The sequence below is a fragment of the Oncorhynchus masou genome, chromosome 32 (assembly GCF_036934945.1).
Source record: "Oncorhynchus masou masou isolate Uvic2021 chromosome 32, UVic_Omas_1.1, whole genome shotgun sequence".
Lineage (NCBI taxonomy): Eukaryota > Metazoa > Chordata > Actinopteri > Salmoniformes > Salmonidae > Oncorhynchus > Oncorhynchus masou.
In genome coordinates, this window is record NC_088243.1 from 32,823,464 (window position 1) to 32,848,932 (window position 25,469).

The 25,469-nt window shown below is 43.4% G+C and overlaps 1 protein-coding gene across 3 annotated transcripts in view; it reads right to left on the bottom strand.

Annotated features, from left to right (window-relative positions):
• The window catches only part of LOC135525962 (low density lipoprotein receptor adapter protein 1-B-like), a 57,508-nt gene that overhangs the window by 15,611 nt on the left and 16,428 nt on the right, over positions 1-25,469 (bottom strand). For all 3 annotated transcript variants that reach the window (XM_064953945.1, XM_064953944.1, XM_064953946.1), the window contains exons 2-5: positions 6,062-6,204; positions 4,729-4,841; positions 2,241-2,355; positions 1,781-1,853 (exon numbers count right to left, since the gene is read on the bottom strand). In XM_064953945.1, coding sequence (XP_064810017.1) covers positions 1,781-1,853; positions 2,241-2,355; positions 4,729-4,841; positions 6,062-6,204 — 444 coding nt within the window. The remainder of the gene's footprint in view (positions 1-1,780; positions 1,854-2,240; positions 2,356-4,728; positions 4,842-6,061; positions 6,205-25,469) is intronic.

Below are 25,469 nucleotides of genomic sequence, written 5' to 3' on the forward strand. Positions count from 1 at the left end.
ACATTTTCTGCTGTCCTTATGAGAACCATACATCGGTGTGTGACAACCTTCCTTACACAGCACTTACACAGTGTTCATCCGTTTAGCAGGAGCGAGTACCCTAGGGGCTGGATGTCTGTCTTTACAGTAACCTGTGTGTGTGTGTGTGTGTGTGTGTGTGCAACAGAAAAAAAGTGTACTTAGTAAATTATTAAAATTTACTCAAATCTAATTATTTCCAGTCAGTTTTAAGGAGTAGACTTAATCTATTTGGTGACTTCCATCTCCCCCTTTTCTGCCCTCATGTTTTCACAGTAATAACACAGGAAACACAGCAGATTGACAAGCCTTCTCACCTAGTCCTCGGGCTACATCTCACTGAGCTCCTGTCAATATCAGCCTTTAACCAGAGTAATCTGCCCTAAATTAAGTGGGTTTACTGAACAAAACAAAGTTTCCCTTTCTGGCCTGGTTGTTCCCACAGAGGGACTGTTTTAATCAATGTGGACATTCCTGTTGGGGAGTTAACTGAAAGGTGGGAGCGGCCTAGCAGAGATCCACCATTTCACATGCCTCTGAGGGGTCAGGGCCAAGGCCGGGAGGACAGGGGCATTTATGTTGCTACATTGTAGAGGAACTATGGTGGGATTGAGCAAACGCACTCCATCCTCCCTCATTCAGCTGCTGTACAGAACATCTACATGCAGTGCATGGGAACAGGAGGGATTTAAAGGGATACTGCGAGATTGAGATTTAGGTTGTTTTTGTACTTACCCAGAGTCAGACAAACTCATGGATACCATTTGTATGTCTCTGCATGCGGTTTGGAGATGATTGAAGTTAGCCTAGTGTAATTGCTTGAAGTCTCCAGGTACAGTAGCCAGCTCCTCTCAAAATCAGGGAAATAGACCTAACTACTTTGAAGCTGGGTGGATGGTAATTTGGCCATTGTGGCATCTGAGCACACAGACAGCGCCATTGAGACAATGTTGAAATGACCAACCAGGGGCCTCCCGGGTGGCGCAGTGGTTAAGGGCGAGGTACTGCAGCGCCAGCTGTGCCACCAGAGACTCTGGGCTCTCGCCCAGGCTCTGTCGTGACCGGCCGCGACCGGGAGGTCCGTGGGGCGACGCACAATTGGCCTAGCGTCGTCCGGGTTAGGGAGGGTTTGGCCGGTAAGGAAATCCTTGTCTCATCGCGCACCAGCGACTCCTGTGGCGGGCCGGGCGCAGTGCGCGCTAACCAAGGTTGCCAGGTGCACGGTGTTTCCTCCGACACATTGGTGTGGCTGGTTTCCGGGTTGGATGCGCGCTTTGTTAAGAAGCAGTGTGGCTTGGTTGGGTTGTGTATTGGAGGACACATTACTTTCAACCTTCATCTCTCCCGAGCCCGTACGGGAGTTGTAGCGATGAGACAAGATAGTAGCTACTAAACAATTGGATACCATGAAATTGGGGAGAAAAAGGTGTAAAAAAAAAAAGAAAAAGACTAACCACCCAGCTTTGGAGTCGTTGTCTATTTCCCTGATTTTGATGGCCATTGTACCGAGAGACTTTTAGCAATTGCACTGAGCTAACTCCAATCTTCTCGAAACTGCTCGCAGAGACCTACAAAAGACCAAAATCTCAAAGTTTCCCTTTGAATGTGTACTAGAGAGAACATAGGCCGAGAAGCACCCGAGTGAAATAATGAAAGAGTAAGGGGGAGGTGAGAGAGAGAGTAGAGGAGGATAAGAACTGTTACACTCAAAGAATGAGACATTCGTCACACTTCTCCAGTCATCCGGGGTGACCACGCGTACCTTCTTTGGCAGCCTGCCAGAACTCAAACGCCACTCTGAAGGCTTGGGCCACTGTTAACGTCACTGCCTGGGCCTGAGAGAGAGTGAGGTAGAGGAAAATAAGCACAGTAAATATGACATACAAGATGTTGGCTAAGTGTTTTAAGATGGGAGAGGAAAACCCATTGAAGACAGATAAGAGCAGAACTAGAGACTAACAGAGGGAGGGGTCGCCAGCCTCCAGAGGAAACTCCTCAACTAACACCTAGTAAGGGAACATTAACCCACGTGACCGTGTTGGTCCCTACTACTCAGTTCAACTTCCTTACTGGTTGTTTATGTAGCTGGGAAGAAGTGTGGCCGTTGGACCAGAGCTAAATTAGCAAGGGGAAGGAAAGAGAGGGAGTGGCACACTCATTCACAAAGCCACCCCCTGGGAGAGATACTATTTGGAAGAGGGGCCACAGACACACAGACTCACCACTTTCCTCTTGGTGCAGAGGTAGGCGTGACACTCCAGGGTTTCATTCTGTTGGCTCTGGGCGATGTAGGCAAACACTTTGTCGTGCATCTTGTCTGCTGTGCAGTAGGATATCCTGAGGGGGAGTCACAGAGACAAACTAGTTTTAATAAAAAGTGTCCCTGCGGATTGGGCAGGGCTATCACGCAACTTCATCTTCACTAAGCCTTTAAGCCCACCACAATCAGATTTAGACACTTAAATCTTTCATTTCCACATTAAATAAACCCATCACATTTCACACACACACCCTAGCGTGCAGGCGGAGACCCAATCAAAAGATCCAGGCTTTGAATTTTAACTTAAGGACATTCGTCTGTGGTATGTCCCCAGTGTACCTCTGCTCCATTAGTTTTAGCCAAGACGACTGTGTGATCCCTGCTGTGTCTGTCCGCCCAGCCCTGTGGTGTTTTAGTATTATTGGATTGGACCTTGCCTCTTCACTGCAGGTCTACTCTAACATTGGAACATGCTCTGAGACATGACATCATATCACCCCGAGACCTGATTGACAGGTGGGTTGGGTAATGAATGACCGCAATCTGCCCTCCCTGTTCCTCTACACCAGCACCCTACTGCTCAAACTCTGAACATCACTCTGCAGAGATCACACGTCTAGTTAACTAATGACTCAGTGATATAAAAATGCAACATGTAAAAAAAAACATTTCTCTGCTATAAAAGCCAACAGCTGCACGGCGCGACGTTGTGAGATTTACGACAGATGTTGAGAGTGAGAGCATTGTGAAATTGGGCGTCTAGGTAAATACGTTTCATTTACTGCTCATCCATCTTCTCTAGCAGATGACTGGAGAGGAGGACCTCAGTGAATGACAATGTTTGCTTTAAATTTAACCAACATCCTTACATTGAGTCACAGCTAAATAGTTAGTGTTGAAGATCACACAGCCTCAGAGAAAACTGTTGTCCTCAATGTGCCAACCCCTCCTCGGTTGCTGTGAGAGTGATCCAACCCCTCCTCGGTTGCTGTGAGAGTGATCCAACCCCTCCTCGGTTGCTGTGAGAGTGATCCAACCCCTCCTCGGTTGCTGTGAGAGTGATCCAACCCCTCCTCGGTTGCTGTGAGAGTGATCCAACCCCTCCTCGGTTGCTGTGAGAGTGATCCAACCCCTCCTCGGTTGCTGTGACGTTCCCCAGTTTCTGTGTTTTGGGTTTGTATGTGTATTTCAGGAAATGGCTTCCTGAAGTCCAAAGCAGCTGATTGGTCAGCCCCATTGCAGATTGGAGCTCTGGCCCCGCCCTCTCGTCAGGGGTTACAGCTGTCTGCAATTACCGACTCCTTGTGCAGCTTGAAAAGCCAGTGTTCCTTTGTTAGGAGGAGAGAGCTTCTTTGTATGTCCTGTGTTTTGAAGTTGGTCTGTATAATTTGTTTAAAGTATTTTGTAGCCGGTCCTGCAGAGGTATGTGTATGTCAAAAGGACTGTGTTTTTGATTATTGAAACTGCTCACTTTACATTAGTAATTCTATTTTTGTTCACAGGGGGGGGAAGGCACCTGGGGGCATACATATACCAGTAGTATGTACTGTCTATGCCACTAGGTAAGACCTGGGCAGACGACACCACCACCCCCGCTGTATTTTGGCTAGGGCGCCAGGTGGCATTAGGAATAGTTAAGGTTGGAGAGGGGGCTCTTTAACTTGGACTTTCCATCAAGCCTCTTTCCCCCAAATTACTGTGTGAAGGAAGAACAAATTCCCTGTTAACGGTAATATTCTCTGCCTCTCTTTACCCACACCTACAGTCACATACCTATTTCACTCCACGAGGAGTTACTGTGAGAGTGATCCAACCCCCTCAGGTGCTGTGAGTGATCCAAATCTTTTTATTTTACCTTTATTTAACTAGGCAAGTCAGTTAAGAACAAATTATTATTTTCAATGACGGTAAACAGTAATAACGGCCTTGTTCAGGGGCAGAACAACAGATTTTTACCTTGTCAGCTCGGGGATTAGATCTTGCAACCTTTCGGTTAGTAGTTCAACGCTCTAACCACTAGGCTACCTGCCGCCCCCTTCGTTTCATTTCAAGATGGAGTGCTTGGAAGCCTCCACTTCTCATAAATATGGCAAGCGATTCAAGGTTGGCCTAAGCAATAACAAGTCACACTGTTTTTGTAAGGTGAAATTGAGGGTGTATGTGTGTGCGATCGCGCGTGCCTGTTTCTGAGTGCTCACACCCCAGGTTTAAGCTCAGACACACAGCTGTTGTTGTAGAGGCCTCCTGAGGGAGAGGACATTGATGGAAAGCGCTATCCACCCCTCCACCCTTCATCACCGCAAATCCCAACACGCAGTCTCAAAGTGATGGATGAGAGGGTTTGGAAGGGGGATTCTGGGGGGAAAACAACTTTTATTTTATTGGAAGTTGAAAATTTAAGAACTTAAAATTTGGGGCACCCCTTCTCTGAGTGAGTGAGTGAGACTAACCTGTAAATGGATATGTTCTCGATCAGCTGGTTAGAGGCATAGTCATAGAGGATGATTCCTCGAGGGGACACTTTTAATGTCACTTTCTGGAGTTTCTTGCCGCTGGCTTTGGCCTAGAAGAAAGAGGGTAAATAGGTTAATGATACTCATGCAATCTCAAACGTGTGACTTTTGCCAGTGTGCAAGTATGTGCTATAAGTACACATCTATAGTGAACTAAAATATATTGATTGTGGCCTGTGGAACGTTGTCCCACTCCTCTTCAAATGGAGGGAGCTGGAACACGCTGTCATACACGTCGAATATGCTCAATGAGTGACATGTCTGGTAAGTATGCGGGACATTTTCAGCTTCCAGGAATTGTGTACAGATCCTTGTGACATGGGGCCGTGCATTATCATGCTGAAACATGAGGTGATGGCGGCGGATGAATCGCACGACAATGGGCCTCAGGATCTCATCACGGTGTCTCTGTGCATTAAAATTGCCAAAAAATAAAATGCGTGTGTGTTTGTTGTCCATAGCTTATGCCTGCCCATACCATAACCCCAGCGCAACCATGGGGCACTCTGTTCACAACGTTGATGTCAGCAAACCCCTCGGCCACACACGTGGTCTGCAGTTGTGAATCCAGTTGCACATACTGTAAAATTATCAACAATTACGTTGGAGTTTGGCCTATGGTAGACATTGGTAAACATTCAATTCAGCTCTGGTGGACATTCCTGCAGTCAGTATGCCAATTGCCTCTCCCTCAAAACGTGGCATTGTGTTGAGTGACACAAATGCACATTTTAGAGTGGCCTTTTATTATCCCCAGCACAAGGTGCACCTGTGTAATGATCATGTTTAATCAGCTTCTTGATATTCCCCACCTGTCAGGTTGACAGATTATCTTGGCAAAGGAGAAATCACTACTAACAGGGATGTGCACAAAATTGGAAATAAAGTGTCAATCACCTCAGACTCTGTCCTGTGTGCCCCGGGCCCTATATACTCCCCCCAATTTAATTACTGTGGAGCTGCCAGAATTAATAACAGTACACCTTCCTGTTACTGTACAATACACCTTGCCAGAGCAACACTCAGATGCATCACAACTAATTGCATCTGGGTTAAATGGCTGTTGCAGAAGGTTGGCTTTCATGAAAGCGACAACTTAATAGAAAAGTAAATGGGACCGTTTTATACTGTGGTAGTACGGGTATCGGAATAGATCAATCCACTGTATTAGGGAAAGTTGTCAAAAGACCCTTTAGAAGGGGAGGCTTGTGGTTTTGGGGGGGGATAGGGTGTAGAACGCCTGGGAAGGTCAAGTGTGTGTGGTGCTGACCGTGGCCACGATCCTCTTGACGGCGGCTGCGGAGAGCTCTTCTCCTTTGGGCTGCTCCACCAGCGTGACGCCCAGGTACTTGAGCTGGAACACCATGCCCTCCAGCAGGGTCTCCCGTGTGTCTGTCCAGTTCTCTGGCAGCTCTATGGAGAAGGCACAGGTCAGAGGTCAAACAGATGGCCCAACACTTTTCAATCTACAACATAGCTGAAAGGTAACAACAAAAGGCCATTGAACTGCACTATCATTTGCATGACCTTTATGTTAAGATTGTGTGTGTGTGTGTGTGGGGGGGGGGGTTAGTAGAGAAGCAGACCGTCTCTAACCAAGGTTTATCATACAGCCTTTGTAAAGTCACCTTAAAATATGAGTGTCTGCCAAACCAGTCATGTATCCAGACATTGGGCAAATACAACAGGACAAGCTTGTCTTCTCCATTTAATAACCTTATCAAAACAGTAAGAATCAGAGTCATTTGTCAAAAGGCTGCTCTCCCTACATACACTGAGTGTACAAAACATTAGGAACAGATGCTCTTTCCATGACAGACCAGGTGAATAAAGGTGAAAGCTATTATCCCTTATTGATTTCACTTGTTAAATCCACTCTGAGGGTGAATTGGCAAGACAAAAGATTTAAGTGCCTTTGAACGGGGTATGGTAGTAGGTGCCAGGCCAACCGGTTTGAGTGTCAAGAACTACTCAACAGTTTCCAGTGTGTATCAAGAACGGTCCACCACCCAAAGGGCATACAGCCAACTTGACAACCGAGGGAAGCATTGGAGTCAACAACGGCCAGCATTCCTGTTGAATGCTTTCGACACCTTGTAGACTCCATGCTCCGGTGAATTGAGGCTGTTCTGAGGGCAAAAGTGGGTGCAACTCAATATTAGGAAGATGCTCCTAATGTTTTGTACACACTGCGTATACTGTAGCTGTTCCCTTCAAAACGTTTTTTTTTTTTTTTAAATTCAATGCGTGTCCTTTCCAAAGAGCACGGGTCCCGCGCCGCATAGCGATGACATTCAGTAAATCAAATATAACATTGTGAGTTGAATAGGAGCCCTGCCATTTCATTTCTTTCATCTCCAGAATGTGCTGTGAGCAGTACACGAGCGATTTCTCTCAGTCTCTGTATAATGCCAGATAGCCAGAGGCATTTAGTCACAGCACAGAACAACAGTTAGTTACAGCAGAGATGGCGAGGAGCAGAACACAGAACTACTAGTACCCATACTCCCCCTCTCCCATGAGACCTCAGTCAAGGCCATGAGGGACCACCCCAATAGCCCAGCTAGAGGGGCACGGCACACCCCTCCCCCTCTGGCTTCACTACAGAGTAGCTGTGCAGGACTTAACAGGCTTCGTATTCACAAAATGCTTTAAAGCGCACCATGTTTAACTACACTTTGACTTAATGACCAGTCTTACAGGCTTAGTTCTGCAAGGCTGGATGGTACGCTGTATCTAAACTAGCCCAATTCATGTTTCAGAGACAAATGAGGAATGACAGGGGTTGTTTTGCACAGCTTTCATTATGACTTTTTTTTTTAAATCATCCTGCACTTCCTTCCTCAAATCAGTAACACGTTAACATGACAAAGATCTGTATCAGAAATGAAAGAAAAGTACAGTCGATAGTGAAAGTGTTCTCTGAGAAGAATTCACAAGTACCAGGGGTGCTCCATTCTGTCAGAGACAACCATGGAACATGTCCACGGCGGGTCTCTGGCGGTCAGTGCTATTTCCTGTTGATCTTGAGGTCATCTGGCCAGAGAATCCTGTTTTTACAGCTGCCATGTTCTTACAGAGCCATTCAGCCAACTGGAATAGGTCACTAGGTTAAAATCATGGTCAGACCTTCAAAGGTAAACCCAAGGATTGGAATCCATGTAGGCTATATTCTTCAATGCAAAAGGTAAAAGGTTCAGATTGTTATGCTTTCACCCTTATTGAGCCAAAGTCATTCTACTAGGGCTGTCCCCGACTAAAAAAAAAAAATCTTGGTCGACCGAGAGTTGTCTGTTCTTTCGACCAATCGATTAGTCTACATTTTGAAATGTGTATTTTTCCATATAAAGAAAAATCCTAGGTGTTTTAATTAGTGCTGCACCGTTATGACCTTTGGGCCGATATTGATATTTTCCTTGCCAAAAATAAAAAACGGATACCAGATATTTAAATGTTTTGCTATTTGTGTCAAATAGTGTTATTTGAAAGTGTTATTTCACATGCATCTTCTTTGACACGCAAAGACCCAAACGGCGTTCCATATTATGTCGTGAAGCCAGTGACACTATTACATAGCAGTGACACTATTACTGTGTAACTCTGAAAAGTAGCGCGCTTGACATGGTAGTGTATACCGGTGCTCAACCAGTCGGCAAAAGCCAACATCACCCACGACAGAGAACGGTTGATTGTCAAGGGCAATGAATTCCATTATCTTGACGTTAATGGATTTCACCTTTGAGTGGTCTCGCTGAAATGTTTTTACCATTTCAAATGACTGCTCGATCCACACAGCAGACATTGTGGGCTAGGTTAGGAACGCTGTCTTGCACGTGTATCACAACATTTTACGTCATGTACCTATGTTATATGGGTATGCACGTCAGCTTTGACGTCGGTTTTGTACATCAGCGTTAAACTAGACATCGGGCCGATTTCGATGTTGCCATTTTTAGCTAATATCGGCCGATTCCAATACGCTCACCAATATATCGTGCATCCCTAGTTTTAATCAAATCAACTACAGTGCACTGAGTTTATCTGATGCTTTAAGTGCACTGGTTTGATTAAATAATTAAGACACACAAATAACTACAGTCCGACTGCAATTGATTTGATTGTGCCTGGCCGGGCTCAGACTTGCTGCGCTGTAAAAAAATACAGCTTGTGACTAGCAACAGTTGTCTCTCTCTCTCTCTCTCTCTCTTTCTCTCCTCTCTTTCTCTCCTCTCTTTCTCTCCTCCCTGCGGCAGCTACAGTGGTTCCTCCTTTAAAAAGTTGCATCATACTGCAACACACACTGGGTGCATTCTGTGGCATGTCATTCAATTGTCAGCCATTTCTTCTGTTACAGCAAGTTATTGCTAATTTGTCTAGAGGGCATCTTTGAGAAGCATTTGATAATATTCCATATTGGCATTACCAGAGATTTTAAAACCTTTTTTAAATAACATAGTATATGCGATTAAGAAATTTGGCTTAATTAATTTGATTAATATTATGGTGTTTCCATTCAGAGAAAAACGAAAGGGTTTCCGTTAAGATGGAAAATATGGCGCTGTACAACGATTGTCGGGAGTAGGCTACAGGATTGGAGGATTCTAAACTGTTTGCCTTCATTAGACAACTTTGTTCCAATATTTCTGTAAATCAGTGATATTTATTCTCATAGTAATTCATTATGGATCCATAACTAAATCAACATGTGCATTTTGAAAGAGTATTTTTTAATTTTTATTTTATTAACAAAACGTGGTTGTTTTTTAGGCTACTGTGCTCTGGTATTCTGCGCTCTGGTAAACTCAGACAAGAGTGCTCTGAAATCCGTGTAGATCGTAGGCTAGACACATTACATTTTTAACAACGTTCTTTCTGATGATATCTATTTCATTGCATCCGCCGTGGAGCCCAGTTTCATAATATGACCATATTTCCCAGCTGCTTACCATCGTTTTGAAGAAATTGCAAAAAAAAACAGGCCTTATTTTAGTGCATTTTTCATCCTGCCAACACCTATTAGTTCTATTGAGCATCGTGGCACCAACTCGCCTTCCGAACGTTCTATTTCCAGCTTATTGTTCAACGCCTGCTTCGCTATTGTTGGCAATGAGACATGCTCACTGTGTTTCACAGGTAAAATGTAAACAAAAATAATATTGGAACTCTGCAGTCTTCCCATTGTTTCCTATGGGGAAATATAGGCATGGTCTATTTCGCCAAATATCTTGCAATGTGTATATTTCAATTTTTTTCAAGTCGGGCACCATTTTAAAATCATGAGAATCTCCTCTAATTATGTAAGCCTGGGCAGCTAGCTCTGTTGTCATCAAATGCCAGCCCCAAAATACTTTTTGCCCTTGGAATGCGGAGCTCCCCCTTAGGCCTCTCCATAGGAAAATCATGCCTGTCTATTTCGCCAAATTCTCAGTGTATATTTCGTTTTTTCCCCAAGTCGGGTGTAACCGGTGTGAAAAGGCTAGCGAGTTAGCGAGGTGCAAGTTAATAACGTTTCAAATCGGTGACGTCATTTGCGCTAAGACCTTGAAGTAGTTGTTCCCCTTGCTCTGCAAGGGCCGCGGCTTTGGTGGAGCGATGGGTAACAATTCTTTGAGGGTGGCTGTTTTCGATGTGTGCAGAGAGTCCCTGGTTCGAGCCCAGGTAGGGGTGAGAAGAGGGATGGAAGCAAAACTGTTACACAGGCACCATTTTAAAAATCAGGAGAATCTAATCTTTGTAAGTCTGGGCAGTGAGCTCATTTGTCATTGATTGCTAGACCAGAAATATACATGTATTTTTCCCTACTTGTTTATTACACAGACATAAGCACAGTTGACACCATCGAGGTGCGGATGTTTACCTTCTACACAAGTTGTTTTTTTCCAGTTTTGTCCGACGAACAGATTGGAGTAGTAAAATAAAATGGGATACATTTAATGGAATTCTAAGCATCACTCCAGTCAAAACAGGCTCTGCAAACGTTCGATTCCATTCATTTGTCAGACAACATAACGTGTAAGGTAACTTATTTTAAAAGTCATTACTTTATTACATGAGTAGCAAGCTACCCCTCGGTCGTTAGGGCAAAACTGGTCTGTGATAGGAGGGGGGGGTTCACACTTAGCTCGGCCCGTGCGTCATGGTTGGGATGGTGTTCTTCGGCTTGCAAGCATCCCCCTTTTTCCTCCAAACATTAAGATGGTCATTATGGCCAAACAGTTCTGTTTTTGTTTCATCAGACCAGAGGACATTTCTCCAAAAAGTACAATCTTTGTCCCCATGTGCAGTTGCAAACCATAGCTGGCTTTTTTATGTCGGTTTTGGAGCAGTGGCTTCTTCCTTGCTTAACGGTCTTACAGGGTATGTCGATATAAGACTCGTTTTACTGTGGATATCGATACTTTTGTACCTCTTTCCTCCAGCATCTTCACAATGTCCTTTGCTGTTGTTCTGGGATTGATTTGCATTTTTCACACCAAAGTACGTTCATCTCTAGGAGACAGAACGCGTCTCCTTCCTGAGCGGTATGACGGCTGCATGATCCCGTGGTGTTTATACTTACATACTATTGTTTGTACAGATGTACGTGGTACCTTCAGGCATTTCGAAATTGCTCCCAAGGATGAACCAGACTTGTGGAGGTCTACAATTTTCTAAGGTCTTGGCTGATTTCCCCATGATGTCAAGCAAAGAGGCACTGAGTTTGAAGGTATGCCTTGAAATACATCCACAGGTACACCTCCAATTGACTCAAATTATGTCAATTAGCCTATCAGAAGCTGCAAAGGCATGACACCATTTTCTGGAATTTTCCAAGCTGTTTAAAGGCACAGTCAACTTAGTGTATGTAAACTTCTGACCCACTGGAATCTGTCTGTAAACAATTGTTGGAAAAATTGTGTGTGTCATGCACAAAGTAGATGTCCTAACCAACTTGCCAAAACTATAGTTTATTAACAAGAAATGTGTGGAGTGGTTGAAAAACTCATTTTAATGACTCCAAACTAAGTGCATGTAAACTTCCGACTTCAACTGTATATAGGACTTGCATCCTTGGCACAATAAAGTTAATATATTCTACTCTATCCATTTGTAACAGTATAGCTTCTGTCCCTCTCCTCACCCCAACCTGGGCTCGAACCAGTGAGCCTCTGCACACTAGCTAGCCATTTCACACCGTTTACACAGGCTTCATTAATGCAATTCACACTTGAAGTTGAAACAACAACTATGATAGCTGAGGTTCATAGATAGGTTCTGAACTAATATTCATACCAAACGTTTTAGGGTCCATACACAGATCAGCTACACACTGTAGCTAGCTACACACTGTAGCTAGCTACACACTGTAGCTAGCTACACATCCATAGGCATACAGTTATTTTTATTCTCTACTACACAATAAGTAAATAGTTAGCCATGTTACTTCAGCTGCATTGCAAGACAAGCTTACACAATTGTACAATTAAATTAGCAGTAAATGCTTTAGCTAGCTAGATTCTCTACATCCACTGTTTCACAAGACAACAGCCTGGTTTGCTGGTTCTCAGGGGTCCCTAAAACATTACACACATTACAAATTCATTCTCCCAACACAAGCTAGCTGGCTAATGTTAGCTAGTCAGATAATCCCTATTTAGCAAGTCTTCGTAAATTAACTTTATGGCAAAAATGTTTGTCTCTACATTAACATATTCCTCTCAATTGTACATTTTGTCAGCTATCTTCACCCAGGGATGGGTGGCTTGCGTCAAAATGTGTCATTGGAACCACTCGATATGATTGGTGATATAAAAACCTTGGGACCCAAATGCATAATGGGTGCGCTAACTCCCCCTTGTGGTGGTCTGGAGCAATGAAGCCGTGACGCTGGGTCCAGCGGTGCAAGCTCGCAAATTTTAAAGGAGGAACCACTGTACCACCACAGAACATCAACAGTATAAACACTAAATTAATTATAAGTAATACGAGAAGCTGTTCTAACGAGAAAAAAAGTGTAAAGCTTTTATTACACCATAGCAAAGATTAAAAACAGACAAATTTGTTAATTTGTTTATCCGACATGTGGTTGCGAGGCTTAGTGCGCACGGAATCAGTAGGCTATTAAACAAACACTCAAACCGGCAACAGTAGCAGGATACGTGTCATGTCTGTAGATATATATGGATGATTTAGGCACATTTAACAGTTAGGAAATTGATTATAGCCATAATTAAGTTGGGGCTTCCAGTAACTTTTCTTAGACAATTAAAGCAAGGGCTGTTTTCTCATCTCCTAACTCTGCTGCTGCCTCCATCTTATTGTTTGCAACACCAATAACCTGGTTAACTTTGCTATTATGCACATAGCAACATGGTCTAGGAAAAGGTGCCAATTCAACAACGCACTGATGTTTCAGACCCGCGGACAGCGACCGCTATCAAACGCTGGAGAAAGCACATTTGTTATAAAATAATATTTCTATTATTAGTGTTGCGCCATTGTCTTTATCCATATACAATTTCAGTAGCACGTCAGTGATTGACTGCCATCGCCACGGCATCCACAATGGATTAGTCCACAGGAGCAAATCATACAGGTGTCTTGTAGACCATGGAAAATTTGTATATTTTTTCTACTGCTCAACAAAGAAATCTTGGTCGACCAACAGCCTATCGACCAAACAATCGACCAGTCGACTAAAATGGGGTCAGCCCTATATTCTAGCAATGTAAAATGCCTAAAGGTCTAGCTTGCTACTCAGAACAGAACACTGTCAAGGTAATGCCAGTTTTACTTTTTTCAGAGGCAATAGCTTCCCAACTGAGACCACACACACTCAAGGCCATTGATTTGAAAAGTGCAACAACGTGACTTTCCTTGAAAACGGAACAAAATGTGAGTGCATAAATCTTCAAATGTACAGTACACCCTGTTCTGAATGTGGGGGAGGAGTAAAAACTGGAAACTAACTTTTCAAAAATGCAACCTATAATACCCATCTCTTTAGTCCCAACCCTTGGCGACCAGCCCTCAGTAAACACAGGCTTTGTCCTTTTCAACCTCCTCCATCCATATCTCCATTTTATGCTAACCTAACCTCATCATAAACCCAGCCTTTGCAGTCCAGCTAACCGTAACCAGGGCTTCTAAGTGACTGAGGGAGGTTTAATGGTCTGTAATGGTCTTATTGTGAACCTAGACTTACCTTATAGGAGAGTCTGGTAAACGCCCATGATTGAGGTCAAGAGCCCACAACCACCGGGCTGGTAAACGCCAATCTGACCGTGGGTCCTCCACTGATCCGACAATGCACTTTACACTAGGAACATAAAGAGACTATGTTCTTAGACATTACAGCATGAAACCACTAAAAGCTAATTATGCTCCCTTATTAGGTTGCTAAGCAGACGGATAAGGCCATTGTGAGAGTGATGCTTTCAGTTTTACAAGCAGAGGTATAGTCACTTAGGCTTATTAGTGTATTATAGGTGAAATGCCAGTCGAGTCTCATACATTCTGATAGGAATTTGACAGCTGATATGTGAACTTTAAATGGTGGCAGGTATCCTAGCGGTTAAGAGCGTTGTGCCAGTAACCGGAAGGTCATTGGCTCGAATCACCGAGCCGACCAGGTAAAAAAAAAAAAAAAAGTAGATGTGCCCTTGAGCAAGGCACTTAACACTAATTGCTACAGTAAGTAGATCTGCACAAGATCATCTGCTAACCGATTAAAATTTTATTTTATACAGTAGGCTGAATTCACTGCACCACTGCTCATTGGGCAAGGCAATGGTTTCCAAGATAGGTAAAGCTACATTACAATTACGCATTGATCCGACCACAAGGGTCGTGAAAGCTAGTCCCTGAAAGGGCATCAAGCCGTCTGAAATTACAAACATCCTCCTAAAGAAGACATTTTCCACCAGCTGTTTCTTCCTACTCAGGCAGCTGTCAGGTCAGACCAACAAGAAAAATACATGCAATGAAGACTCAACCAGTTGAGGTTCAGTTAAGACCTTAGGGGCAATTCTAACTTTTTTGTTTTTAAATTCCAATTCCTAGTAGAGGCCATGGGGGGGGGGAGGAGTTGACCAACAGTTCACTCTCCATACAGGACCTCAGTGTAATCCTTTTCTCATGGTCACCCCCCCCCCCCCCCAGAACCATACATTTACATGGCTCTGCTCTTGCTGTTCCTCCATCCCTTCCTCGCTCTTCCCCTCACACTCTCTGTACTTCTTATAGAAAACTGCAGGAGACAAATCAACTATCTAGCAAAATTATGTACCACAAAAATAAATTAAAATGTTCATGCCTAAAAGCAACAGAGTAATGGAGGGGCAATTTTCCACGTGTGCCAATTACTCCTGAAATAGCTACATTAAAGTACATCTACCCTTTGAAGCCAAATTCAATGTTCATGAGAGCGGGGTAGTGAGTGAGCTGGTGCTATTTTTATACACTAGCCTATACTCAGAGAGCTGCTTCATATGGATAATTATCCCTTTCCATATTGTACCAGAGCTACACAATCTCCTCGCGGTGATTAGTGCTCTCTTCAAAAGGCTGTCTACGCTGTCTGGTCAGCAGCACTGCCTGTAAATGAGCAGAGCGCTGGAACACTGCTGAATGCTTGGGAGGCCCATGCCGTTTGGCAGCAACACAGAGGACCACAGCTGCTCCCAGAGCAGGGGACATAAAAACAGTCGCCTCGGCCCGTGATCTTCAAAGCCAAGCCTGGATAATGAAACAGTAGATGTCGGTGTGTATATGTATGGAAGCTGCACTCAGGCACGGGTGGGGTAGGTGTCTACCTCTGCTCTCATGGGATGACATTAAAAAAAGGCCACATCGAACCTTAGACAAGAGACCGAGGTGATGGGGGCTTGATTAAGAACAAGCCAAAAATCTCACACCAAAGCCAGCCGCTGCAGTGCACGCACATGACTTGACCGAGGCATGTTCACCGATACATTCCTGTGTGCAAATCCGAGGCAATACATATGCACCTCTGGAAAATTGTAAAACTAGGCCCTACTTGAATTGCCAGGCACCACCATCATGAATTAACAATGAAACAGTTGCAGGAATACAAAATATAGAACCCCACTGAATGTACAGACATTCTTCAAACAGTAGGGTGGCAGGTAGCCTAGCGGTTAAGAGTGTTGGGCCAGTAACCGAAAGGTTCTCCAAGCCAGCAAGGTGGAAAAATTTGCAAGGCAGTTAACCCCAAACAACAACTGCTCCCCAGGCGCCGATTAAGGCAGTCCACCGCTCTGATTCTCTGAGTTGAGTTAAATGCTGAAGACACATTTCAGTTGAAAACATTCAGTTGTGCAACTGACGAGCTATCCCCCTTTCCCTTCCCAAAGACTCATTAAGACCACCTTCCTAATATTGAATTGCACCTTCCCCCTTTGCCCTCAGAACAGCCTCAATTCGTCTGGGCATGGGCTTTACAAGGTGTCATAAGCATTCCACGGGGATGCTGGCCCATGTTGACTCCAAAGCTTCCCACAGTTGTGTCAAGTTGGCTGGATGTCCTTTGGGTGGTAGACCATTCTTTATACACACGGGAAACTGTTGAACGTGAAAAGCAGCATTGCAGTTCTTGACACTCAAAGCGGTGAGCCTGGCACCTACTACCATACCCTGTTAAAAGGCACTTCAATCTTTTGTCTCCCTCTGAATGGCACACACACACACAATCCATGCCTCAATTGTATCGTTGCTTAAAAATACTTAACCAGTCTCCTCCCCTTCAACTACACTGATTGAAGTGGATTTAACAAGTGACATTAGTAAGGGATCATATAGCCTTCACCTGGATTCACCTGGTCAGTCTACGTCATGGAAAGTTAACGTTTTGTACACTAAGTGCGTGTCATAGCTGTTAGAAGTCTAAACCAATTCCAGAGTGTCTCCCGTCACAGCAGAAATAGAGCTTGTCTGGTACCTGGATCGTGTGGAAGATGCTGGCGTTTTGGCAGCAGTGAGAGAAAACCAGTGAATGGCTCTGAATATCAAAACAGATGTGTGCCAGCGGCTGCAAACGGTCTACCAGTAGGCCTGTGTGTCTGTCAGTGGTTGATTCACAGTGTGTGGAAATTCCACCCATCGGAGGTCTCGCAGTACTAGTGGGAAGCATCAGTGATAAGTGCCCTTAGCCGCCCTTTGAGCTTCTGTAGCTGTAACACACCTTTGATGTGGGACCGAAGAACAGGGCAGAGATCTTGTGTTTAGAACAGGAGCTCAGACTCATCTGCAGCAACACTGACAACATCTGTCAATCCTCCTCCCAGTTCAGTCAGGTAATTTGTCCTCACATCGCTCCTGACCTCAGCTGCACGTGCCACAGAGACTCCAAATGCACTGCTTCTGAACATCAATAACAGCATGGAGACCCTGGGTTCATCCAAACACACAGCGGCCGTTCCCTCCCTTGTAGCATTGACCAATGGGCGTTAGGAGTTCAGAGGATCACTGCCTTACTCATATAGAGGAAACCCATTAGCCTGCCTTACAGTTAGTTATATTAAATTGAGGCTACATTTTCTGAAGAGAAAATTTGAATAATACCAAATTCAGTATGGCACAGAAACCATCAACCTCTCCTGACGCAAAGAGATGCCACATTTTTTTTTACAGGGGGATTGGAATCCAAAGCACTGTAGGCTTGACCCCATTGAGAGGACAGACGGTGGCAGTAGTTAAGCAGACACTGCCAGGTGCTGTGCCAACAGAGGAAATAAGGCTGGAGATTTAGAGATGGGAGACAAAGGATCACGTCAGATCACAGCCGTCTCCTCCGTCAACAACCTGTAGTTACAGCAGATAATGAGGAAAGGAATCCATCCCTCTAGTCTCAGCATAGGCTATCCTCTGCCCGGGAACTTGAGAGGGGGTGAGAGAGTGAAAGATAAAGAATCTGCAAAGACCACGTCTCGATGGCTGATGCGTGCGTTCATTCCATCTTGTGAATTTAAATAAATGAGAAATAAAGTTGATTTTGGTTGCATATAACCTCAACTATACACCACTGGTTATTGTACTAAGATTTATGAAGTCAAGACACTAACAAAAGCAACTTGTGTAATTAGACAATCCTTTAGTACCACTAGCAACGATTTAATGAGTAGTTGTGAAAAACTGGACCAAAGCTATTGTATTTACACATAAATATATATTTTTAAATTTAAAATATATATATTTTAAATCGATGAATATGGTACAGTAGGGGAAAAGATAGACACATCCCTATGCTCTTCTCAGCTCTCAAAACAATGCGTGCTGTGTAGCAGGTAGTACTTCACATGGATGAGATCCTTTTAACGCAGAAATTCAGATAGATGCGCTCACGTCGCCCTCATGTTGGTGCTAGCAAACAGGCCAGATAGTGCTAGGTATCAACAGTCAATCCAGCAGGGTCTGGATATTATAGTCCGCTTCGATTGGTCAATCACAACACGATGTCGCAGAGTATTTCAATAAAGTTCAGCTTACTCCAACTATGGTCCGGTCCTGTTCACGTCCCTCACCCATGCTCACTTCTCTTCTTTATTGAAAATTAATGGGCTTCTGTTGTTTCGTCGCTCCCAACGTGCTATGTGGATCTCGTGTGACATTGAGCTGAAGTGTTGGACAATGAGCGAGAGAAACAAAAGACAGTCAAACAGAGAAAGACCGAAAGGGAGGCACACACACACACACACACACACACAGGAGGAGACATAACACAGCCAGTCTTGACAGGCCATTGCATGTTATGTTATTCAGATACAGTGCATTCGGAAAGTATTCAGACCACTTGACTTTTTCCACATTTTGTTACAGCCTTATTCTAAAAATGGATTAAATAGTTTCCCTCAATCTACACACAATACCCCAAAATGAAGAAGAAAAAAACAGGTTGACATTTTTGCAAATGTATTCAAAATAGAATTTACATAAGAATTCACACCCTTCACTCAGTACTTTGTTAAAGCACATTTGGCAGAGATTACAGCCTCGAGTCTTTTTGGGTATGACACGACAAACTTGGTACACCTGTATTTGGGGAGTTTCTCCCATTCTTCGCAGATCCTTTCAATCTCTGTCAGGTTGGATGAGGAGCGTCGCTGCACAGCTATTTTCAGGTCTCTCTAGAGATGTTCGATTGGGTTCAAGTCCGGGCTCTGGCTGGGCCACTCAAGAACATTCAGAGACTTGTCCCGAAGCCACCTCTGCATTGTCTTGACTGTGTGCTTAGGGTCATTGTCCTGTTGGAAGGTGAACCTGAGCACTCTGGAGCAGGTGTTAATCAAGGATCTCTGTACTTTGCTCCATTAATCTTTTCCTCGATTCTGACGAGTCTCCCAGTCCCCGCCACTGAAAACATCCCCACAACATGATGCTGCCACTACCACGCTTCACCGTAGAATATTTTTTCTCATGGTCTGGGAGTCCATTAGATGCCTTTTGGCAAACTCCAAGAGGGCTGTCATGTGCCTTTTACTGAGGGGCTTCCGTCTGGTTGTCCTTCTGGAAGGTTCTCCATCTCCACAGAGAAAGTCTCGAGCACTGTCAGAATGATCGGCGGGTTCTTGGTCACCTCCCTGACCAATACCCTTCTCCCCTGATTGCTCAGTTTGACCAGGCGGCCAGCTCTAGGAAGAGTCTTGGTGGTTCCAAACTTTTCATTTAAAAATGGAGGCCACTGTGTTCTTGGGGACCTTTAAATGCAGCAGACATTTTTTGGTACCCTTCCCCAGATCTGCGTCTTGACATAATCCTGTCTCGGAGCTCTAAGGACACCGTAAAATGTGGGATCATAGACAGGTGTGTGCGCGCGCCTTTCCAAATCATGTCCAATCAATTGAATTTACCACAATCACGCTGTAGAACCACCTCAAGGATGGTCAATGGAAACAGGATGCACCTGTGCTCAATTTTGAGTCTCATAGCAAAGGGTCTAAATAAGGCATCCGTTTTGATTGTTAATACGTTTGCAAACATTTGAGCACCTGTTTTCGTTTTGTCATTATGGAGTAGTGTGTAGATGGATTTAAAAAAAAAAAAATCCACAGCAATTTTAGAATAAGACTAACGTAACAAAGTGAGGAAAAAGTCAGAGGGTCTGAACACATCCCAAATGTAATGACTGTGGAAATGTGCACGGGCTCTCAGTGAATGCAGCGATAGTAAGATTCCGAGCAAGTGAATGACAAAGGCATTCAATGACAGAATGAATACGCACATCATGGCTGTGCATTTCCAGTGTGGAAATAGGATGGTTATCGTTTCTATTTTGGTGTTCCAGACATGGGCGTCAAGAATCTCAAGACAGAATCTTCACTAGTTGAAGAGAATTAAAGAGAATTAAAATAGAAAATAAATCAAAAACAAACCCGCCCCTCTCAGAGATCCACCTACTCTACACCATGTAGGCTGTGTGGTGACAAGGCGGATCAGGTTACTAGGTCTTTAGTGAGTGTAGCAAAGTGCTAGCTGACGTGGGTTAACCCACTCAACTTACACATGGGCAGAGACAAACATGTCACCTAAAGTAGCCTCTCAAGTTCTCCATCATTGCAACAACGCCAAATCAAGTAACTGTAAAGCCACACGGACATGAGTTAAACATTTTTTTTTAAATAAAAAGAGTTAGTCAATAATAGTCCGTTAGTTACATTTCCTCATTCCATTGGCAGGCGGTCTGAATTACTTCTGCTCGCTATACTCTGCTCTGCTGCTTCAGTTTACATACAAACAAAAACATTCAGGTAAATTATTAACAATACCTGCATCTCCAGCAAGTCAAGCCTGCTGTATCAACAGTCTTGCCTTTGTAGAGCCTGAACAATCTTCTGACAGTTGAGAGCTCCCTGCACAGTGTCTTATTGAGCAGAGCTAAATGCTGCCTGGCTGATTGAAGCTGAATGAATGACCCTGCATAGATTTACTTGTCCATGCAGTAACTACGCACTCTGATCCCCAGCAGAATGCAGGCCTGTCAAAGAGGCATTGTTTAGACGAGAGCAACCCCAACGCACTCCAGCAGGTATATTTCACTGGTCACCCCCAAAGCCAATTCCCCCTTTGGCCGCCTTTCCTTCCAGTTCTCTGCTGCCAATGACGAACAAACAAAATATATATATTTTTTTTTTAACTCGCTGGAGACTCATATCACCCTCACTAACTTTAAGCACCAGCTATCAGAGCAGCTCACAGTACCTAGCATATCTGTAAATAGCCCATCCATCGACTTCATCCCCATACTGTATTTATCTTGCTCCTTTGCACCCCTGTAGCTCTACTTGCACATCTATCACTCCAGTGTTTAATAGCTATATTGTAATTACTTCACCACCACGGCCTATTTACTGCCTTCCCTTACCTCATTTGCACACACTGTATATAAACTTTTTCCACAGTAGGTTTGTTTATTCCATGTGTAACTCTGTTGTTGTGTGTCGAACTGCTTCGCTTTATCTTAGCCAGGTCACAGTTGTAAATGAGAACTTGTTCTTAAATAGCCTACCTGGTTAAATAAAAGGTGAAATAAATAAAATAAAAACACTTAGCTCTGCCCACCTGCATACCACCTACTCACACCACATAGAAATAAGAGTGGATTTCTTTCCAGTTGTCCTCTACTTATTGCACTCATATACAGTACCAGTCAAAAGTTGACACCTATTCATTCAAGGGGTTTTCTTTATTTTTTTAAACTATTTTCTACATTGTAGAATAATAGTGAAGACATCAAAACTATGAAATAACACGTATGGAATCATGTAGTAAACAGAAGTGTTAAACAAATCAAAACATATTTTAGATTCTTCAAAGTAGCCACCCTTTGCCTTGATTACATCTTTGCACACTCTTGGGATTCTCTCAACCAGCTTCACCTGGAATTATTTTCCAACTGTCTTCCCACATATGCGGAGCATTTGTTGCCTGCTTTTCCTTTACACTGCGGTCCAACTTATCCCCACCTCCATGCTTCATGGTGGGAACCACACATGCAGAGATCATCTGTTCACCTACTCTCTGTCTCACAAAGACACGGTGGTTTGAACCAAAAACCTCACATTTGGACTCAGACCAAAAAGGACATATTTCCACCGGTCTAAAATGTCCATTGTTCGTGTTTCTTGGCCCAGGCAAGTCTCTCCTTCTTATTGGTGTCCTTTAGCAGTGGCCTCTTTTCAGTAATTCAACCATGAAGGCCTGATCAACAGTCTCCTCTGAACAGTTGCTGTTGAGATGTGTGTTACTTGAACTTTGTGAAGCATGTATTTGGGCTGCAACTTCGACCCCGGGATGCTGGCCTTCCAAGCAGAGTTGCAAAGAAAGAGCCATATCGCAGACTGGCCAATAAAAAAGATTAAGATGGGCAAAAGAACAGACACTGGAAAGAGGTACTCTGCCTTGAAGGCCAGCATCCCGGTGTCGCCTCTTCACTGTTGTTGAGACTGGTGTTTTGCGGGTACTATTTAATGAAGCTGCCAGTTGAAGACTTGAGGCATCTGTTTCTCAAACTAGACACTAATGTACACTACTTGTCCTCTTGATCAGTTGTGCACCGGGGCCTCCCACTCCTCTTTCTATTCTGGTAAGAGACAGTTTGCGCTGTTCTGTGAAGGGAGTAGTACACAGCATTGTACGAGATCTTCAATTTCTTGGTAATTGCTCGCATGGAAGCGCCTTCATTTTTCAAAACAGGAATAGACTGACAAGTTTCAGAAGAAAGTCTTTGTTTCTAGCCATTTTGGGCCTGTAATCGAACCCACAAATGCTGAACTCGTCTAAAGGCTAGTTTTATTGCTTTTAATTTCACTTTTATTTAACCACGTAAGCTAGTTGAGAACAAGTTCTCATTTACAACTGCGACCTGGCCAAGATAAAGCAAAGCAGTGTGACAAACAACCGAGTTACACATGGAATAAACAAGCGTACGGATGGCACTGATTACTCAGCAATCTGGATGCAATCCGAGTATTGGAAGCTATTTTGTAAATGACAGTCAAGTATCGGTAGGATAGTCAGTTTACGAAAGTATGTTTGAAAGTGTTTGTTGCTTAATAGGCCAATTCTAGATTTAAATTTTAAATCAGGACAGTTTTCAGCTGTGCTAACAATTGCAAAGGGGTTTTCTAATAATCAAATTAGCCTTTTAAAATTATAAACTTTTATTTGTTAATGCAACATGCCATTTAAACACAGGAGTGATGGTTGCTGAGAATGGGCCTCTGTACGCCTATGTAGATATTCCTTCTTTTTTTTTACATTTCCAGCTACAATTGTCATTTACAAAATTAACAATGTCTACACTGACATTTTGATATGATAATAATGGACAAAAAAAAAGCTTTTCTTTAAAAAAATAAGGACATTTCTAAGTGACCCCAAAATTTTGAACGGTAGTGTACGTAAACTTTGTTAAAACTCTGCTGTCCTTATTCGGTCTCTAAATGTTGTCTCACTAGCAGCAACAGATCACCAAGTAAAATTCTGAGTATGTGTAAATGTACTTGGCAAATAAAGAGGTGATTCTGAAACAGGTTTTAAAACGCGAAAGCGACCAAAATCGGTGTTCCCTTCGCAATGGAACGCATTGTATGGAAAACCAAGTTGAAGCCAACATTCAATGTTTTCTTGCTCATAAAAACCACAACAGGCTAGTGCAACACCCTTAACTTGAAACAGCAGGAAACAAACAAAAGCGCCAACATCAACAAAACTGATCAGAAATGAAATTACGGAATAATTATATTGGAGCAGTCGAACGTCTAAATTTGATAACTTACTGACCTTTAAGGACGAAAGAGCAGAGGAAATAAATAAATACACACACACACACACACAAAACTGAACTTTTTAAATACCCATTCTTGCCTTAGCATTTACTGGTAGATATAACTTGGAACATCTTTCCTACCGCTGCCGCTCTTTGCTCCAAGCAACAACCAGCTGTTTGAGAGTTGCGCCCTCTTCTCTGCCCGACATTATCTATAGGCTATATGTGTGCAGCACGCGTGATAAATAAATCGACATAAGGAACAAACAGCTTCGGGAATCAATCTGTTTTTTAATCAATTATACACTGAGTGTACAAAACATTAGAAACACCTGCTCTTTCCATGACAGACTGACCAGGTGAAAACTATTAACTCACTTGTTAAATTCACTTCAAAATCAGTTTATATGAAGGGGAGAAGAACGGTTAAAGAAGGCTTTTTAAGCCTTAATACAATTTAGACGTGTGTGTGTCAGTCAGAGGGTGAATGGGCAAGACAAAAGATTGAAGTGCCTTTGAACGGGGTATGGTAGTAGGTTCCAGGAGCACCAGTTTGAGTGTGTCAAGAACTGCAACGCTGCTAGATTTCACACACTCAACAGTTTCCCGTGTGTATTAAGAATGATCCACCACCCAAAGGACATCCAGCAAACTTGACAACTGTGGGAAACACTGGAATCCCGTTTATTTTTGCTCAATTGCATATTGTTTGAATAAATCAGGATTGTGAACCCCCATAAAATGTGTTGCACTGCCGAGTCAAACGGTTGCAAATGCGACGTTTTGGTCACAGTATCAAACCCTGTTAACCTCTTAAATGTAATGGCAAAATGTACATTTCCACCTAAATAGACATACCCAAAAGTAACTGCTGTTCATGTGTAATTACATAATTCTGACAAGCGAAATCTTCATATATTTGGAAAGACATCTGGGAGATTGAGGAAATGGTCAGAAGATAGGAGTTACATACTTCAGAATACACAAGATCAAGCACACACACAAAATTACAAAAAACAACGTTAAGTCATCTTTTATTGACAAGCTATATGTGAATTATTGATGACAAGAGCTGGAAACACATCCGATGGCTTCCACATGTGAACAATATTAGAAACAAAAATAGGATTGATAGACCTAACAACTAGAAATGGGCAGATGTTTTAGGAAGTGGTGCCAGTAGGATCACGGGGCTTTTCCAAGTGTCCCTAAACCTCTCCAAAGTGGCATATGTCTGTAAATTAGATACTCCAGTGCTATTACACATTTGCAATCCCTAAATGCTATTTGTTCAGTATAATAATATCCAAGTGTTTTTTCAACCCCTTGAGTGGGGGGGGGGGGGGTCTTGATGGTTGGGAGGTTGCTTTGGGCCCCCAATTCAGCCATTTCCACCACCAGCTGCTCTCAGAAGCCAACTAGGAGAGAGGGGTTTGACCTTTTGCTTTGGCCATCTGCTTGTGGAGAACGAAAGCATTTACTGTAGCAATGTCCACAAAAAAAGTCTTATACCACTTCCTGGTCTTGGAGGGACCTGGTAGTAGGCTATCAGAGCATCAGATAGGTTGACACCCCGTCATAGAAACATTCTTCCTGACCCATGCCCCATTGGCATTTTTCAACCTCCTTGAGAAATGGTCATTATTGAATGCCTTATATTGTGTGGTGAGCATGGTTACTTCCCTAGTGTCCTTCCATTTCACAAAAAGCAGCTTGTTAGTTCTGATCCAATGTATGATCCCCCTCTCCCCTGTGTTTGTCATGTCATTTACCTTGGTCTTGGGAAAAACGATTCTGTTAACACAAAATGGTGACACACTCCTATTGTCTTTTTCAAGGTTTATGAAAAGCATGGGACTAGTATAAAAATTGTCCACAAAGAGCTTGTACCGACTGCCAAGTAAGGGGAAATCCA